Source organism: Camelus dromedarius, chromosome 12 (genome assembly GCF_036321535.1).
Source record: "Camelus dromedarius isolate mCamDro1 chromosome 12, mCamDro1.pat, whole genome shotgun sequence".
Taxonomy (NCBI): domain Eukaryota; kingdom Metazoa; phylum Chordata; class Mammalia; order Artiodactyla; family Camelidae; genus Camelus; species Camelus dromedarius.
Window position 1 is genome coordinate 23,689,915 of NC_087447.1, and position 19,743 is coordinate 23,709,657.

Consider the following 19,743-nt stretch of genomic DNA (forward strand, 5'->3'; position numbering starts at 1 on the left):
ACTTTTTATAAATAGTAATTCTGTTCCTTTCCTAGCCTTTCAATGAGAAAGACTCCAGCAAAGTGGAAACTTAGGTCATTGGTGATTCTCAGTGAGCAATTGCATGAGGCACACTCAGCCTCGGGTGTCAGGGCAACTTACCAACAGGAAGGTGACCCGTGGTTGTCATGGAGATCTGGGCCCGGCAAAAAGTTTTGCTGTCCAACAGATCTGTGGCGATGAAAAGATAAAGGACATTAAGAGCCCCCTCCTTACCATATACCTTTTTGGCAGTTAGAAAAACAATAAAAATGTAAAAGGGTTTTAAGTGTTGGGGAGTTAGTTACCTACTGTGCTACCATAGTTGGTGTCATATAAATAGTTTTCTTCTTTCCAGGTGTTCATGAGGGAAGGGTCTACAAAGGACAGAAAACGGGAATGTCAGCAACCATCTTCCCCAGGTAGGGCATTTGCCTTTTCTAACTCACTGTTCAGCAAGAGGTGTGGGGAAAGGGAGTGGTTCTCAGAGAGAGAAGATTCTGCTTCAGCCACATGTCACTTTATAATCATGTTACCCCATTTTTATTCCTGTGTCCTGGGGAGATGGACTTTCTAGGAGTTCTACACCTGTTGCATTTTTAGGGAAGTCAAAGAAGGTACAGCAGTGGGATCCTGTCCTAGACCTAGGATGCTTTCCTGGGGATTTTCCCAGTCTACACTTAGCGGGGGGGAAGGTTCAGGAGCTTCGTCTTGTCTTGCATTTTACTGTATTATCACCAGAAGATTTTTATACTAGTAGAAAAAAATGGGGAGGGACAGATAAAGTCATGCTTAATGAGTATCTTTTCCTAGTGATATCTTCCTGGGAGAATTAAGAATGCTTCTTTCAGAAAAAGTCTGCTCAGTCTTATATCACAGTGTCTTCGTTGCTGAAATCCAGAGAGAATCTCAAGTTGGGTGACAGTCCCCTCCCTCTGAGATTTCTCCAGTATGCTTAAGGGATGACATAAAATTTTCAAAACAAAATTAAGGAGACATGGAGGAGAGTGTTTCCGAATCAAATCCTCTCTCTCCCTCTCTCTCTCTCTCTCTGTCTCTCTCCAGTGTGCTGGGTAAGCATGTCTCAGTCCAATCAACTCTTCAAATTTCTGATTCAAAGAAGACTTCCCTCCACCTACCCCAAATGAAGCCCCTGACTTCTACATATTCCCCCTCCTCTGGGCTGGTCTCCAGCAGAAGCATCTTCTTTCCTGGCTGGCCAAGAGCTGTAAGACCTGGCCAGGGCTGTCACCTCATCCCCACCAAGAATTTCCTGTGTTCCCCTCTTCACACATAGAGGCTACTCTCAGCCCTCTCCTGCTCGGCATCTGAATTTCAGGGCTGGGGTGGTAAGCCACCAGCCAAGTTTCATTTTGTTTTTACAGCATAAACGGTATAAAACCTGACTCACTGGCTAAGTCGTCCTGTTTATGACAGAGGGATTTAGCTGGTATTTTAACTAATAGCTACGTGTTTGGGCACCCCAAGCCCAATCTCTTGGGGTTACACCCTCTCTCCTTGTTGGGTCATCTCGTACACCTGTTGTTGTCTCTGAAAACAAACTGAACCAAAGAGGTTTGGGGGTGTTGTTCCCTGTGCGAGCCTCCTCTCCCATCCTCCCTGGGTGGACCGTCTTCCCCACCCTTCAGCTCACCTTTTCGGAACTGGCAACACGAGAATGTCTAGATGGTCCAGGAGGAACTGTCAAGTATTTGGGATCTCTCCAGTACCACCCTGGCTCCTCCAGTGGGGCTATCTGTCTGGTCGGTGGTGGGGGTTGGGGGTGGTAGGGGTGGGGGCACCATCCTCTCAGCCAAGTCCTGTGACCGCCTCTAAGGCAGCCAGGCCCTTGAAGCACAGACTACCTGGGTAGCTCAGCCCCTGGTCTCTGGGGGGAAGGGCAGGACTAGACAAACCTAATTAACATGCTTAGCAGCTATTGTTTTTTCTTTAATAATGGGAGACCAGCCCCCTTATAAAAGAGCACATAACTCTGTGGGGCCCATTTCTGCCCTCAGTGACTCACCAGTCACCCCAGGTCAAATTCTGTTCTTGGTGACTGGCACGCAACCCTCAGGGAGGCCTGTAGCCAGCTCGGTGGTTGGCCCGTGTGGCCCGCATTCTCACCGATGTGGACATGGGGAGCGACCCTGGAGCAGTGGCAGATACACAGTTTTATCGTGGCCAGTGGACTTGGGGGGGACTTGGCAGAGCTCTCCCTAGACTGAGAGCTCATAGGCCGAAGGAGCTATGACTGGTACAAGGCTCTGTGCACACACTCTCCAGGCAGTTACCGTGCCCTGCAAGTCCCCAGGGGACACAGAAAACCCCAGCAGAGAGACTGGGACAGAGGAAGCGGGGATGATTAGGCAGACGAAGGAGAACAAAAATGAATGTAGCTACCCTGGGACTGCAGACCCTCCTTGGAGCTCAGAATCGTGGCTTCTGTCTAAAAGTGCAGGAGTTGATTCCACAGCTGCCTTTGGACATCCCTACAGAAACTCCAAGTTCCCTCAAAACTATGGTAACAATAACACCAAGTCTGAATCTTTCTCCTCCTTGTGAAACACGCCCCAGCCAAGGGAGGAGGGGGAGAGTAGACTCTGACCCCTTCCTCTTCGCTCCCCTTGCTTCTCCTAACCTGCCCAAGTCCGGTCCCCTGACTCTCCTGGTAATGAGAAGGAAGCCCACTTAGACTCTCTGGGTTTTTTTCTGGCTCCTGAATCAGAGCCTGGATGCTACCCTGACCACCCATGGGGAGCAGAGGAGTGTGGGCAGAATTTGGCTCACCATCAGCAGGCTAGAAATCAGAATTAGTTGGCAGTCACCAGTCCCAAGGACAAGGAACTGGGCTCATGGCGGGGTGGCCCATCGGAGACAGAGGGGAAGCAGCATCCCTGGGTTTCCTGCCAAAACCCTGACTCCGCCCTGCTCCCACACTGCCCCTCACACTCCCTCCCACTCCTCCTCCCCAGGTCTTCGCCTACCAAGGTGGCTCCCACCATCTGCCACTACTCACCAGTTTGTTCTGTCTTGACAATGACATTGTGTGTGGACTGGAACAGATCACTGCTGCACTGGCCTGTGAAGGACAGATTGGGAAGGTCAAAGTGGGCCCACGCGGAGCCCAAACGTGATGCTTAACCAAGGGCGAAGCTGGCTTCTTGGAAAAGCTTCTGCCAATCCCACTGCCTAATCACTTCTCTTTGCTTCTGGGAGAGGGCTTCCCTCTCTGCATCTACAAACTCAAGCCTAGAATCCCGGGTCCAGAAAATCAGTAGCTAGGATACTCATATCAGATGGAAATATTTGGCCTTCTATAGAGAAGACACCCAGTATGGTGGAAATAAAAGTTCAGAAGTCAGAAGACCAGTTTTTCCACTAACAGCTGCAAGGCACTTGAGCTATCTGGGTCTTGGTTTCCCCATCTGTAAATTTAGGGGATTAAACTGGATAAAGTCATTAGATGGCCTCTGAGGTGCTTTCCCATACTAAGATCTGCTACAAAATGAAAACAAAAATACAAGGAAAACCTTCTTGATTCTTCTTTGAGCTTAAATTGAAACAAACCCCTTTTTGATTAGATCCAATCTAAGAGATAACATTTGGATCAATGCGGTGATTCTTCCCTTATTTATGCATTGCAACTTCTCTCTAGATGTATCCTGTACAAAAGCACATATACACATGTGACTTTTTCCTCCCCAGCCAGATTGTAAATATCTCAGGTGTAGAAGTCATGCTTTAAGCTCTCTGACCTTCAGTTTTCCCAAATGAAAACTGCACCTGTCAAATAGAGGCAATATTTATTTTCTCATAAGGCCACCAAATGAATTGACTCACTTAGAGTCCTTGTATAGGTAAAGACTCAGTAAATATAAGTTAACAGAATGTCTACAAAAAGGCAAACAACGCAACAAAAGTGAAAAATCGGGTCATCAGGCATTCAGAGGCACCAGGAGCATGCAGCAGGGCCAAATGAGCCATGGACGGTCAGAGATGGACGGTCACAGATGGCCACATCACCTCCCAGGCCTCCCTGCCTTAAGCTTCAATCAGGGCAAAGCTTTAAAGGAGAAGATTTAATTGGAGGTAGGGAGGGAAATATTTTTAATTCTTCAAGGGTAAGTGTCTCTTTCTGAAGATTCCTGGGGGTTATTTATAGAGCTTTGTTTGGTTTGGTTCTAGTTAAAAAAAAAAAAAGAGTAACCACCTCTGTGAGGTGGGTGGGAAGTAGGGAGTGCCCAGGAGCTGAATGAGGTCATCCCAAAAGGCCACTGCGCTGCCAGCTCCGTGGCCAGACATTGGGTCCGCCTCAGTGTCGACAGCAGCTGTCAGGATCTGAATCTGGTTCATGGCCCTGGAGCTCATGCTTCCCAAAGCGCCAGCCACATGCCCAAACACAGGTTCTCTTCAACAGACATGCCCATTCTGATGTAGACGGGCCAGCTCTCTTTTCCCACGTATCACTGCTTTCCAAAACAATTCTCAGAGAAGCTGGGTTTTTTTATAGCCATTATCGGAAGAAACTCGGGCCAGGGTCAAAGACATCCTGCAAGATGAGTTGTCTCCCCTACCAGGTCTTGCAAGCCAGTTTAGGAAGAGTGCGTGTGTGAATAAACTATCGCTGAGGGACAGCCTTTGAAGGGTACCTGTCTGTGTGCTACGTGAGGCCTCAGGAGAGACATCTGGGGCTCGAGGCAGCACCAATTCCAGAAATCACTGCAGAAACATCCCAAACATGTCCAGACTGTTGGTTCTAACCCTTTGTTTTCTATTTAGGACCTTTTAAGAATCTGCTGAAATACCATAAGCTTTCTCCCCTCCCAAAAAACAAACTAGATCTAATTTTGCCTATTTTCTTACCACGCTTAGGTCCCATCTTAAGAACTTAGGTATAGAAGGTTAAAAAAAAAAAAAAACAAAAAAAAACAAAGCCATGATGATCTAACAAGCAAGTGATTGGGAATTAAACAATTGAACCCTGTGTTTCCAAGAGAAAGAAGAGGTCTTCTGAGAGCAGCAAGTATTCTGTGAATAACCAGCTCGTCCTTGTCTCCTTGAAAATTAACCATAAGGAGAGAATTAAATTACGCTGGCTTTGTATGGGATTAGACACACCTTGCACCCTAGGCTTCAGGTCTGTCCTCTCACCTCCCTCCTCCCTCCTCGTCTTGGGAAACAGTAATTTGGAAGTGAAACCATCCTTGGATGTCCCTAAACAGGGGCCCTGCCGGCTGTGGAGTCTCTGCCCTTCCCAGCTGGCTCCTAGCAGGATGGAGAGAGAGAGGGAGTCACCGTTCCACTTGAGATGCTGCAAGTTGCTGTAGAGGAGCTGTCCCGCCGTCCCTGCTGCCCGGGTGAACTCCTGCAGACTCATGCTGCAGAGGTGCTCGCCATTGATGTCAAACTCCTGGAAAGGGATGCAACTGGCGTCCAGCTGGTTGGTGTCCAGGAGGTGCTGGAGCCACTCCCACACCTGGTACTTGGTCCAGTACTGAGGATGGATTTCATGCCACTGGCCTCCAAAAAACCCACTGGAAACTGCAAAAACAGAAGGCGGCCCTGTGAGTGACCCGTGTTTGCTCCTGGGCATGGTCCCAGACCTAGGGATGCCCTGCTAACGGCTGGATATCATGGGGATCACAGCCACAATCTGCTTCCATCAGCGGGGATAGGAACATGAGATGGGCTCCAGAGAGGAGGCTCTTAGAAACATAGCTCTTTCCCCAGTTGTGGTGGGAGTCAAAAATTCAGCCTCCATACATCTTCACGTCCTTCCTCGTGTATTTACCCCTGGGCCCTGCATGAGGACACAAGACCTGAAATGCTCTGAGGTCACACACTCATTCCCCACCTCCCACAAAGTACCATGAACACTAGAGCACTGCCACAGTTTCGGCAACTTATTAGCTTACGTCCACACCCACGCGGTTCTTTCCACTCCCTCTCTCTCTCCTGTTTCTTTGTCTCTCTTACACACTCATATATACACATACGTACCCAAAATTCAGACCATATTCCACCAAAAATGAAGCCTTTTCTCTATGATGCCTTTGCTTCTCCCCAAAGTGGTCCAGATTATTCATCTGCTCACTGTGTGGATGTCCCCCCACCTCATGCTGGTTATGACAGCCACTGTGATGTCACGTCCCTACTCAGTTACCTTCAGCAGTTTCCCATTATCCCCTGAAATTGGGTACAAAACTGCCAAGTCAGGGATTGAGGCTCTTCACTAACTGTAATTCAAGTGCCCTTTTGCCTTTTTCCTATGCTGTTCTTTCAGCCCAGTTTGTATTCCACCTCTCACTCCCTGTTGAGTTCCTACCCAGCTTTGCAGATTCTGACCACCCCATGAAGCCGTCGCGGACCCCCGACTTACTGCGAGGGCTGCTGTCCCCTGAATCTCCGTGAGACATGCTTTGTGTTTCTCCCAATGACTTTTGCCGTGTTCTGCCTTTCTTGACAGGTCTCTAAGTACAGTCCTATTCTCCTTTGTACATTGTATGTTCAAGGTCATGGACTCTGTCTTACCCATCCTCGTATCTCCCATAAAAACCACCTCAGATACTTTGTCATCAGAGGTGCTCTCTACTTCTTTAGTGGAATTTGTTGCTGAAGAAGAAACAATGTAGGAACCTGGAAGAGCTGTGAGGTGCATTCACAAGAAGGTTAATTCAAGTACCGGGGAAGAAGTGGAGGTCATTCAAGCCCATAAATACTGCTGAGCTTACCAGGGCCGGACCGTCTAGGTACGCAAGCCTCTTGCTCACTTAAGAGAACATCACTCAGTCAGCCCACAGTCCCGGGGCGGCGGGGAAGAGAGGCCAGCCTCTGGGCAAGTGTGACTAGGCTGAGAGACCTTACAGTCCCCCTCAAGGCGGGCCAGCCGAGGGCAGGAGCTTTCTTGTGAGAAAGGTGAGAGGCAGGGAAAAAGGGAGGACCCTCTTCCAGCCCGCCAAGCTGAAGTAGGGGAAAGTCTACTGAACATGACACAGAGATATTCCCACCAATCTCCAGGACAGATCAACCAGAGGATAATGTAAGAAACTGCCCCTAAATTTTTCTTCAAGGTCATGCTTGATCAGTACTTCTCAAACTCTAACGTGATTATGAATCACCAGGGAATGTTGTTCAAATGCGGATTCTTATTCCATAGATCTGGGGTGAGGCCTGAGTTTCTGCATTCCTAACAAGCTTCCACGGGATAGTGATGATGCTGGCTGCTGGATACAGTCTGAGTGACAAGGAGCAACAGAGCGGCAAGAGTTTTGATTCTCATAATGCCCATGGCCCCGCCCGCAACACCCCCTAGAGGAGAGGCTGAAGGGGGGCTGTTTCCAATCCGGTCCTATCTTGCTCACCCCCTTTGAATCCATCCACTGCTTCCAGACCTCGGCAGCTCTAAGAGCAGGAGGTCAAGGTCATGTGGACACGAAGGTGACTACCCCAGGTGGTACCTGCCACGTACATCATGTGCCTTACTCCTCCTACCTCATGGCCACACAAAAGCAGCCCTAAATGCTCAGCTCCTGCCCTGAAGGGGAAGCCAAAAGTGGAGGGGAAGAGGGCAAGGACTGGAAGAATCTAGTCCCAAAATTTAATTACATAGAAATACTCCCAAATATACCAACACAGAGAGTATAGACCAGATATCTCTATTTCTTCCTGATTTTTCTGACCTCTCATCTATGCAGCTGTTTAAGGATGGGATATAGCTTTCGCAGCTCACCAAATCTTTGTTCTTTCATTTCTAAAATAACTATGTTGTTACGACTGTAGCTCTGGGTTAGCAAACAAGAGGCAACAACTCTCAATAACCCAACACCAAGCCTGGAGTAATTTCTTCTCTCAACGTCACATGATCCAGATTAGAGGCTAGTTCCCGAGAGTGCATCCTGCCAGGACTTGGGAAAACCAGAGAATTTTGTCTGAAGTTGACCAGGGGAAACTCCCCATAAACCAGGTGACTCATCAGATTCCTGAAGTTCAGGAGAAGCACCGAAAATCCTGAGTTCAGTGCCTCCCCTACCCCATCAGTCATGACCAGGAGCTGGAACTTCTTTGGGGCTCTGGAAGTTAGAGAGGAAAAGTAGTATTTTTTCTAATTATTTGAGGGGGGTGGTTGGCAATTAGGTTTGTTTGTTTGTTTGTTTGTTTGTTTAATGGAGGTACTGGGGACTGAACCCAGGACCTCGTGCATGCTAAGCACACACTCTACCACTGAGCTACACCCTCCCCGTAAAAGTAATATTTTAATTCTATTCCCTGCTGAACACACATGCTCCAGAGCAAACAGGAGGAATGCTGCCTTAATCAAGGGGGCCTGGGGGCCTGGGAATGCAAAAGACTTCCCAGTCTGGAGAACTTTCCTGCCCTGTTTGGAATCATTCTCTGAGGTCCCCACAGGGGATCTGAGGCCTCCCACGGGGAAGGCCACTGCCCAGAAAAGGCAGCAGTTTGGTGGGACAGATGATCTAGGAAGAGAAGTCACCTGTTCACGCTTTCCACCATGTTTGGCTGGGGCTCCAAACCGAAAGGCAGAGCTGCACGTGGATCAGCTGCTTGTTGGCAAACACAACCCTTCCACTCTGCCTCCAGCTGCTGCTTCTCAGACCGTGCTCACCCACTGCCCATCTCCGTCTTTCAAGGGAAGACGAGGGTCTCTTAGGAGATCAGCAGTGGACGTGGGGTGGGGGAAGGCCCGAGCTCCCTGCGATGCAGAGCACTGCCGTCTGCCTAAACCGAACGCCTCCACAGTGGGGTGTGGGGACCCTGATTCAGTGACAACTTTATTCCATTCAGCTTCTACAGTGAGCCACGGGCCAGATGACTAAGCCACCTGCAAGCCCCACCACCAGGCGCTCCCTCTTCTAATCGGTTCTCGATTAAAGGCGCCCAAGGCAGGCACATGGTCTCCTCACAAATCTCCTCTCCCTTTACAAAGGGAGGTCACCAGAAGGTGAAATAGGAAGATTAAGCTGCTGTAACTCTCTCCTCCTTGACTTCCATGATTCTGCACAAAATACACATGCATGCGCCCACGCCCACACCCACGCTCACAGCTCTCTCTCCTATCCTGGTATCCCAGCCAACGCCATTAAAGACGGTTTCCCTTTCGAGTATCTTCTACCACCCTATCTGTCAGGCTGCCAACCCAGAACTTTGAACATTGAGCGGAAACAACAGAATCTCAAATGGGCTTCTGTCTGGAGCCCCAGGGCCCTGTGGGAACCTCCAGCATGAAGTTTTCTCCAGTTCCCCTGGTCCCCACACCCCTGCTGACTAAAATCTATCTTGTTCATTAAGTTGGGGAATGAAGCCTAATTAAAGCAAAGGAAGCGTCCGCGTGGGGAGGGACACCGACCCCGCGCAGCCCCCTTACCATTGCACGTGGTGTAGCTGTCTGTCCAGGCCGGCTGCTGGTGGAGGAGGTTGTTGCTGGGGTTGAGATTCATTACACCACTTCCTTCCAGAATCATGATCTGTAAGGGGATCAAAGAGCCCGTCCAGTCAGTGCCTCTTGGACAAATGTCATTTGAGAGTACAGATCATAGCTTGAATTTAGGACAGAAGAAGGAATTTGTCTATTTATCCATTGCTTGCCAAGCATGTTGCCAAGCCCTATCAGTAAAAGCGAAACTCACTGGAAATTAAAAATTTCCAGGTTCAATTTTCATATGCATGAGGCAAGTTTTTACAGCCACCCATTCATAAATGAATAATCTCTGATCAGGCATGAAAATGAAAATGTAATTCCTGCTCACTGGGTGAGTTTGGCCAGTAGCCAATTTTTTTTTTCTTTAACAAAAGTGGAAATACCAAAGAGATTTTTGTTTCAAGTGGAACTGCAATTGATGAAAACCCAAACCAGTAGCAGAACAGAGCCGGCACCTGAGCAGGAACTCTGACCTGAAATCGGACAGTTACAAGTCCTAACACACCTGGCCAGCTCCGCACCTGGGCACCCAGTAAATTTCCTCAGCACAGGCATCTGCCCCGGGCTGGGCTGGGCTGGGCTCGGAGGACCTCAGCCATACCTGACCCAGAGCTCCTCAAGTATTTGGCTCCGTGATAATATCAGGAATCAACTGATTTCTCAGCTAAGACACTGCCTCTTCCCTTCCCTCCTGGTAAGAATTCAGACTAGTGTTTCCTCTCCTTTTACAGACCTGAAGAATACCACAGGGCTTCGAAGCTGACTTGCAGATGACTTCCTCCATCTGAGGGCTCAGTGTCTCAATAAAGGACCCAGGAGAAGAGCCTTTCTTCCCTGGGCCTGTTTGGATTTTTTTTAAACAATGTGAAAATTTTACATGTCAGAAATAGTCACCTCAGTCCTCCAGCATCTCCAATGTTCCTACCCTCGAGCTACTTTTTTTTTTTTAACGAAAGTGAAAATGCCAAAGAAATTTTGTTTGAAGTGGAATTGCACTTCCACCTTTCATACTCAAAGCCCCAGAAGTGTGTTCAGTCATTCAAGGGATGACCAGCCCTGTTTTCAGAAGGCAACTGAGCATTACCCCCAGGGCCTCTAAAGGTAACCTGCTCTTTCTGAATGTTTGGGAGGGGAGAAGAGGCTGGCTTTATAGTGGCAGATCATGGAAACGTTTCTGCCTGTTTTAGGGAGATCTTGCATCCTCAGGTGTCACCAATGTCCCCAGGATGGAAACTGCCCAACCAAAGTAGCTCCATCCCTCAAAACCCTTCCCTCTAATTTAGCTACTGCTCTTCTGGTTCTATGTAGGGCTTGGGGGGAGGGGAGAAGAGGGGTCTAGGAAGGGCATAAAAATTCATTCATGTAGTCATTTACCCAACATATATTCATCAGCCCTTCAATGGGCTGGGTACAGTTCTAGGGACTGGGGACAAAGCAGTGATGAAGAGTTGAACTAGGCTACGCAGGAACATTTATGATGATTTTTAACAGCATCATGATGGTTGTTTGGCAAATAATGAGGCCTGAATCCAGCCTAAGTAGAAGGGAGGTGGAGGAAAAATGCGGTGAGAATGATGAACATGGTAACAGACCACAGGGTGGGGAGAGGGCAGAGCGGCGTTCTATGTGGTGGGGCCGTATAGTTTCGAGGCCAGAAAGAGCTGGGGTCAGTTCCAAGGTCTACCACTTCCTTACCAGCTAAGGTTAGTACTAAGTCAAACAAGTCATTAGCCTCTCTGAACCTTGGTTTCCTCATCTGCAAAGTACAGCTCCTCATACCTACCTTGGGTATTGGTTGGAGATGAAATGACTTGGAGCACTCGACACCAAGTGGGGCGTGACTGCGTGGCAGGTGTTACGGGGGGAAAGCCACTACCTCTCGGATATCCCGAGCCAGAAGCAAGCTTGGGCCTCAGTTTCCCTATGTAAACGCTTATAGAAGGTAAATAGTTTGCTTCTTGAGTTCATTTTAGGAGAACAACTTGATTCTCATTCTCAGAGAAGGAAAAGCAACCTTCTTCTCTTTCACAAGAACTGAGCCCGTTCCTCTCAAGCTTTCCAGAGCAATTGCCCTAAGCCAAAAAATAAGATGGGGGGGCTTCAAGGCAAAAGAAAACCTCCATGTCCCCAGAGGGGTGGCTGGGAGAGGGAAGGGGCCTGGCTCCGGCTCCTGTTTGCTCAAGGCCGGGCTTGTTCCTTGCCAGCATTTGCTCAACCACAAGCAGTAGAAAGGTTACTGTTTAACCCTGAAAGGGCTGAAGCTCAGAGCCCAGCCCATCTGCACGGAAAGATCTGCCCTCTGGGCTCGGGGTAGGGGGCTGGGGGGCGGGGTTGGGCAGGAGAGGCTTCCCTGAAATTTTCTCACAAGGGTTTGCCTGCAGGGCTATTTCACAGTGGCCATTTCAGTGGAAGCCAGGCCTGCCGGGGCCAGCTCCGACCCAGCTCCGACCCAGCTCCTCGTGAGCTCAGGGCTTTGCCTTGCCACTTCCCAGAAGAACAGAGGGCAGAGCAGTGTGAGGGCTGAGCACCCCGGCTTTGCAGTCGGGGAGGGGTGGGCTCAGACCAGTACCCCCTGCTTGTGACCTCAAGCAAGTTCCAAGTCTGTCTAGCCAAAATCTTTCTGATCCTCACTTTCCCCACCTGGAAAATGAGCCCAACCCAAACCCACAGGGCTGTGGGAATCAAATAAAGCTGTGCATGCAGAGAGCTTAGTGGCTACTAAAAAAGAATTTAATAAATGTCGTAGGACCACGGGAGCCCGTTTTCCTCTTTATACCAAATGCCCACCAGCCCCTTTCCTCCAGGCAGACATTTCTCAGCACAAGGCGTCCAGGACCACTCTCAGCCCACAGGGAAGCCCTGAGGACAATGAGGTCACAACTTCTCCATTGCCACCAGGCCCCCCAGGAGGCTGGGCACACTCCCTGCCCGCACCCCTTTTCTGAGGGAAAGCAGCGAGGGGCCCTTTTTTACAGGGCCCAGTAAATGGTTACCACCCAATAAAAGAGTTTATGTGGCTTATTCCTCAGTGAGTCAGAGTTCACTCTAGCTCACCCAGGCTGGTGAGGAAAGAAGGTCTGTATCTTTAACCCAGCGTGGCGCTGCAGGGACGGTGGCCTGGGGTGGGCACAGGAGGCCCGGGGCTAGCAGAGCGGAAAGCCTCTCACCAAGTGCTACCCACCTCGGAGGCCCAACTCTTCAGTGGTAAAATGAGGACATTTGCCCCCAGCAGCCTCACGAGACTGTTGAGGAGATCAAATGAGATAATGAATAATAAACGTGCCTGGAGAATTGCAAAAAAAAAAAATGCATTATTATAACCAACTCACCCACACTCCCATAGACTAATCTAGACTTTCTAATGTACATGGCAACCACTTTATGGGGTATAAAAAGCAATCCTTTCAATTAAAAAGTAGGGGCATTATTTAATGCTCCTCTTTAAGCTCCCTACTTGACCTTCAGCACAGCTTTTATTGTTTCCTTAAAAAAAAAAAAAAAGATCAAGATGTGAGAGGTCGAGCCTTTGGAATCTTTGAGGCCTGGGTTAGAATCCAGGCTCCCCATCTTCGAGCCATGTGACCTTGAGTATGTTAACCTGAGTCTTCGCTGCTTTCAAAGGGGGAGTCTGAGGAATGTGGATGTCCTCCAAGCTGAAGGGCTGTTTGGAAGGATGAATAAATCAGGGATTTACCGGTTGCTAGTCCAGTGCCGACATACATGCCCTCAATTATAATCGGTTTCTTTTCCTTTCTTTAAAGGTCAGTTCTCAAGGTGTTTCTCTGACACATTTTACTTCTTCCAGGGTTGGAAGAAGTAAATTCAGAGCCTGAGTAAGAATGATTCCCCGCTTCAAGCCAAAAGCAAGCTGGGAACAGGACCCACCCCTCCTCACCTCCAGCTCCAAGAGGGGAACTCAAGGGGTGAAAAGCAGAGTTTCTTAGCCTTGGCATGACTGACATCTTGGGCGGGGATGGTTCTATGTGATGGGGCCATCTCGTGCATCACAGGACATTTAGAGCTGCATCCCTGGCCTCCAGCCACTAGATTCTAGCAGCACCCAGCCCCTACCCCTAGCAAAACATCCCCTGGGCCAAATCACCCTCAGGTGAGGACCCGGTCAAGTTAGAGCCTGTGGAGGCCACAGCTCAGGCTTTGATCTTGCTGGTGTGGCGACCTGGGACTGTCCCCGAGTCTTTCTGAGCTGCTGTACCCTCTCCTGGGAAACAGGCATGGCATTAGTACCAACACCTAGGCTTGCTGGAGGAGCGAATGAAACAAGGGACTGTGAGGCCCCAGCACACTACTTGGTTATACCAGGTAATAGCCTCCAAGAATTTTTTTAAATGCACTGGGTATCGGGCCCACCTTCATCTGATTCCCCGTGGTATGTATTCTGGGAACATAGCATAAATTGCTACCTGGGCTATTAAAAACTGTGCACACATGCAAAAAAGCAAGTTTTAATTCAGTCCCAAAGAGAGAAATGTAGTGTGGGTGATGCAGGGATTTTTTTCCCATCTACCTTCTCTTATCTCCCCTCATGTATAGGAACAATCCGAGGGAACTCCGTGCCCCCTTGAATTATCTAGACTTCCACATTCACCCAAGACGTCACTGTTTGCACAGCAGTTTCTAAGATGAACACTTTGGAAGACAAAAGTCTGCTCTTTTGTTTCAAGAGGAGGAGCCATGCGTGCAACCCAGTGGACTGCAGTACAACAAGACCCCATGCCGGCCTGCCAGCAGCCCCCATGCCACCTGAGGCAGCCACTTCCCAGCAACCGATGGGCTGTTTGGGTTTGGCCAATCTGAAGCCCATTTTGAATGCAACAGCACTGCGCTGCACTGGGGTGGCCAGAGCCACTCTTCGCTCCCCACTTTGTTATGGGGCAGTCTGGGGTTAAACAGACTTCCCACAGTGCCCTCAGTTCTAGGGCCTTGGACCACTTCTGGGCCACCCATGAGCTGAGACGACCCACCAACTCTGTGCCCGCTCTACCAGACCTTCATCAAGCACTGGCTTGACCACCATGCACAGGGGGCACCACTGGATTGGGGAGGGGGCCAGCCAAGCACTTGGTCTGACCCTCAAGTTTAAGAGCCTCACATTTGGGCTGCTACTCAGGGGCACAAAAATGGGAACGTGTGAGGCCCAGCCACGGAGAAGGAAGCTCACTAACATCTGGGCTGAAAGGACATATTCAAGGTGGGAGGAGCTTCAAACCCAGCCTAGCGCTGCTGTGTTTCTGGAGGGCAGCTCCTGAGAGTCAGAGCCCATGACTCAGATGGAGAGGGCTGACATCTTGATTCTGCCCCTGGGCAGGCTGTGTTGACCTTGAGGAGGTACTTGTCCTCTCGAAAGCCTTGGTTTCCCCCGTGACAAAAAGTGGAGTTGATGTGTGGCTTCAATGAGAATGTTTGTAAAGTTCTCATTTGTTATCACATACATGCCAAGTGCCCAAGAAGTGTTAGCTATTATCATGGAGTCTGCCCACAGGTCTCTCTCTCAGCTGTGTTGGTTGGCTTTGGGGACATTCTTGGGTCAGGGTCGACACTTCAGACACAGGACAGTGTCGACACCTCAGAGACAGGACAGTGTCATGGTTGGGAGCTTCAGGCTCTGGAGTCAGATGACCACAGTTCAAATCTTGGCTTTGCCAATTTACTAATGAGGCAAGCTTAGACAAGTGACTCAACTTCTCTGGGCCTCAGTTTCCTCATTTCTAGAATGGAGATGATATGAAAAAGGTTATTGAAAGACAAAATGAGGTGCTACCTGTAGAATGCCTGGAAAAGTGTTTGACACAGAGTTAGCACTTGGTAAATGTTAGCTGGTTTTTATAATTATTATTATCACTTATTTATGGTGGTGTCACTATTACTTTACTGAATCTCCAAGGAGGAAATTGAGGGCCAAGTTTAGGTCAAGCAAGGCCTCTAACTTCTGCCACCTACACAATATGCAGCAATCCCAGCTAGTTGGCACAGTCCAGCCAAGGGCTGGACCCGTGCCTCCCCAGCCCCATCCTGGGCTGCTGGGTGGACGCACCATTAGGCTGAGCTATGAACAGCATCTCTCAGCCCCTGCTCACAGAAGCCATGCTCTGCCCCTCTGGGCATGGTCCCTGCTCAAGGGACTGGAAGCCACCCCTCCTGCTCCTCTTCATCCCACTGGACACCCGCTGCCCGAGGCTGCCAGGAGCAGTGGGAGGACACACCTCTGCCGGCTCTGGCTTACTGCCCCAGCCTCGTGCTCCCACACACCATGGCCAGTTTGCAGGTGCATGGGAGAGCAGCCTGTCTAAAATGGGAGCTCCTGGCAGAGTGTGGCCAGGGGATTTCTCTGTCCTACAGGTCCTTAGAACACAGAATACTCAGTTACTGGAAGAATGGGGTCTGGGACTTGAGCGTACAGGGACAGAAAAGTGAGAGAAAGGAGGCACCACTGGGACTCTGGCAAAGGGCTGGAGCCATGCACCCCAGAACCCAGGAGAGTCTGCCCAGTTTCGGGACTCCTAAGAGAAGGCCAACAACTGCTCCACCAGTCTCTCTTCTTAAACATACAGAGAGGAACTGTCAGCAGGGACAAACGTGGCCCAGCTTGGGCTTGATCATCTGGAGCCAGGTGTGTCTTTTGCTCTGTGGTAGAGCTACTGAGATGTAGGACCAATGTTGTAAATGATGATGATGATGATGATGATGGTGATGATGATGATGACTATACTAGAGGATCCAGGGCTTACTGAACATTTAAAATGTGCTGGCTCTGTACTAATAGATTTAAATGCATTATCTCAGTCAATACAATAATTCTATAAGGCATTATGTCATTTAACAAATGGCTTATCTGGGGCCCAGAGAGGTTGGGTAACTTCTTCAAAGTCACACAGCTTCACAAGAATTGGAGCCAGAAGAGAATTCAAACTCAGATGGTCTAGCCACAAACCCTTGGAACTTTCTGCTGAGAAGGGGGTGCTTTGCCAGAGAAGAAAGTTGCCCCCAACTCATCCTCACCCCCTCCCTGATTCCATACACAGTCACAGCATTTTCCCTGTGCCATCTGGGATCTCATACCTTTATCAAGTTTCTCCAAGATTATAAAATTCTCTGGCCCAGTCACTCATTCGGGAACCCTGATTGAGACCCTTTCCTCTCTTTGCCAGAGCAATCTGAAGCCATCTCTCTTCCCAGTATATATCCAAGAGCTTTTTACAAGATGAAATAATAGGAAGCTGCCTTCATTTTGTGGTACTGACAATATACTCAGGTAGGAATATGTTAGTGTTCAAAAGCTGGGTCAGTTTTATCCATGATACTCTTAGCCATTAAAAAAGAATTTTTATACACACACACACACACACACAAATATATGTGTATATGAATATATATGCATACACCCATACATATATAAACACTCCTATGCCTCAATAAAGTTATTTTATTTTTTATTTTTGAAATAAACTGGTCCATAATTATTTGTGCTTCATTGGAATTAGACCTCAGGCCAAGAAGTAAGGTTTGCTCCCTCTGGGAGGGTGAAGATAGACTGGGAGCCAGCAGGGCCACAGAGCAGATCTTAAGCAAGGCTTTGCCTGCATTCACTGTTCCCAGCCCCAGGGGACTGAGAGTCAAAGCCACCGTCTGCCTTCTTCCCAGCTCCTTGATTTGTTCAACCACATCATCCCCAAACTGCCTCAGACTGGCTGCCTTGTGTGGGTAATTTTACTCCTCAAGCCAGAGAAACAGTTAGACATTTTGAATAATTACTTTTGTGATGAGAGCACTATCCAGGTCATTCTCGGTCCTTAATCAAAGTTACCAGCAGGTGAATTCACAGCATTTGCCTGAAGGATGTTGCAACAGCTTACTGACTTCCTGTTTCAATATGACTGTCATTTCAAAAGAACTGCTCCCAGCAAGGGGAAAAGAAAATTCAAGTACATGTGAAATCTAACTGAATGTAACACAGACAATAATTCATATTTTCCCAATGAATCAAAATGTGAATCAAGCTTGGGGAATGTATTTGATCCTCTCGGGATTACATCACAGGTAATTTCATACCCTCGTAATGTGTTTTGAAACAGACATTTCATGTTCCCAGGGGCAACACTGGAAGCATTATTCCTGGGTTTTCAAGCATTCTCATGAGCAGTGATGCCATGTTGGGAGTCCCAGAGTTGAACCATTATAGACACACTTTACTGACTGTAAGCTATTTGGAACTATAGCTATCATGCTGATCTTTATCAGTCTGGGTGCCTGATCCAGACAAGGCACAGACACTGACAATGCACCGGCACCAAAGCTGATCAAAGGGCAAGATTCCCTTACACAGCCCCAGGAGCCTTTATCAACCTCGCTCAGATATGACAAACTAAGAATAGAGCAAGCCTGGAATCAGAAAAGGTTACGGAGTCTTTTGAGATCAAAACAGAAACTAGGGCTCTCTCCTCCCCAATATGCATGTCTACACTTGGCTTTGCATGTGTTTTGTGGGCCCCAAGCCCTCTAAAGACCATCCAATGACCCCTGAAAATCTATTGACACCAGAGATCTTTAAAAAACAAAACAAAACAAAAAAACAATCTTGCACTCATGTTGGACTGGAATGTAAAGACATTTTATAGTGGAGTTAGGGTTGGAAGACAGGTTTATTCTGACCTCTGAGAGAAGATCTAAGAGATTCTGTTCTTGCTCTCTTCCTTGACGTGGCTGTTGCCTAGTTCTCTCACGGTGATGCCAGAAGGGGCCCCACTGTCCCTCTCCAGCCGCAGCTGAAGTCGGAACCATGCTGCATCGAGGAAGGTCACCCCGGACCTCTGTTTGGCAGTGCAGTGAAGAATTCACCATACTCCCCACCACCCTGAACCTCAGTATCTGTCTCCCCTCTAACCCTGGTCTCTATCCTGCAACCAAATAACCATAAAATAAAAGACATATAGCAAAAAAAAAAAACCCAAAAAACCAAAAAACAAAGACAAAAAACTCCAGACCTCACTTCTTATTACAACCACAGGTCTCTGCAGGTCTTTGGAGAAGTGCGGGGACAGGGATAGAGCGTCCAGGGTGACGTCTGTGGTGCTTATTTTCCCACTGGGCTGAAGAGGCCACACAGGTGTTTCTCAAAATTTGGTCTATAGACCACCTACACCTTCATCACCCAAGGAGAAGTTAAATTTGAGGTTTCCTGGGGTCCTATCCAGACCTCTGATTCAGAATCTACGTTTTTAAGAACCTCCTCAACCTTTTAAGAACCTCCTTAAGCCCCCTCACAGCTGAAAACTTCTGGTCGTAGACTCATCTACTGGCCTTCCCACAAGATACCGAACTCCAGGAGATACCAGCCTTGAAAGAAACACCCATAAACACCAGGAAATCTTTGTAGAGTCAGAGACAACATGCCAGCATGTTCAAGAACTCAATCTCCACCTCGTCTGTGGAGATTCTATGGCTATATGATTTGCTAACTTGAACTAACGCGGTTCCTAATGGTCAGTACCACTAAACTGTTGGATGCAACAATGCTCAGCTCCTTACAAGTATGAGCCTCTGAAGACCAAACAAACAAACTCAACCTCAGAACATAGCATTTGCAGAGGATTTTTATGATGATCACTTCCATCAAGAGAACCTCATGGCTGCCTGAGTCACCCCTTCCCCCATCCCACCCCCATCAGTGCTTCAAAAGAACCACTCTGGATTTTAGACCTCATAACCAAAGAAATTTGGTGTCTTAGCCTTCAGTGGGGAGAAACAATCATCAAGGAATGTTTGTCCCACTAGTATAAATATTCATTTATCCCCTCCGATTAATATGTATTTATTGACCATCTCCTAGATGCTAGGTACTGTGCTGGGTGCTGGGGACACAACGGTGGACAAAACACAGAAGCTGTCCTGCTCGACTGGACTATTCGGTGAGGACACCACTTCCAAAAACAACGGTGGCTCTTTCCAGAGTCTTCTGCTCTCCTTCATCTCCTGATGGGGATGCAGTGGAGTGAGAGCCGAGAGCCTGGCAACCTGCTCTGGCATTTGGAAATGACCAAGCTTGGGAAGAACTTCAACTCAGGTTAAAAACAGTACTGATCCTTTTCTCTTCAGCAACCCCACGCCCTTGCCTTCACAGGAAACCCTCACTAAGACGTGAAGTTGGCAGACATGAGCTTTACAGAGCAGCCTCAGCCAAAACCAATCTCAACTCAGGGCAGAATAAAGCAGTTGGTTGTCTGGATGGTGACTGTCTCTCCCGGAGACAATGGTGTGTTTATGCGTCAGAG

At 48.5% G+C, this 19,743-nt stretch overlaps 1 protein-coding gene across 3 annotated transcripts in view; it reads right to left on the reverse strand.

Annotated features, from left to right (window-relative positions):
* Positions 1-19,743, reverse strand: part of EHF (ETS homologous factor) — a 41,307-nt gene that overhangs the window by 11,279 nt on the left and 10,285 nt on the right. For all 3 annotated transcript variants that reach the window (XM_011000578.3, XM_064492457.1, XM_064492458.1), the window contains exons 2-6: positions 9,404-9,503; positions 5,317-5,562; positions 3,038-3,100; positions 327-395; positions 142-210 (exon numbers count right to left, since the gene is read on the reverse strand). In XM_011000578.3, the coding sequence (XP_010998880.2) occupies positions 142-210; positions 327-395; positions 3,038-3,100; positions 5,317-5,562; positions 9,404-9,500 (544 nt within the window). In that variant the 5' untranslated portion in view covers positions 9,501-9,503. The remainder of the gene's footprint in view (positions 1-141; positions 211-326; positions 396-3,037; positions 3,101-5,316; positions 5,563-9,403; positions 9,504-19,743) is intronic.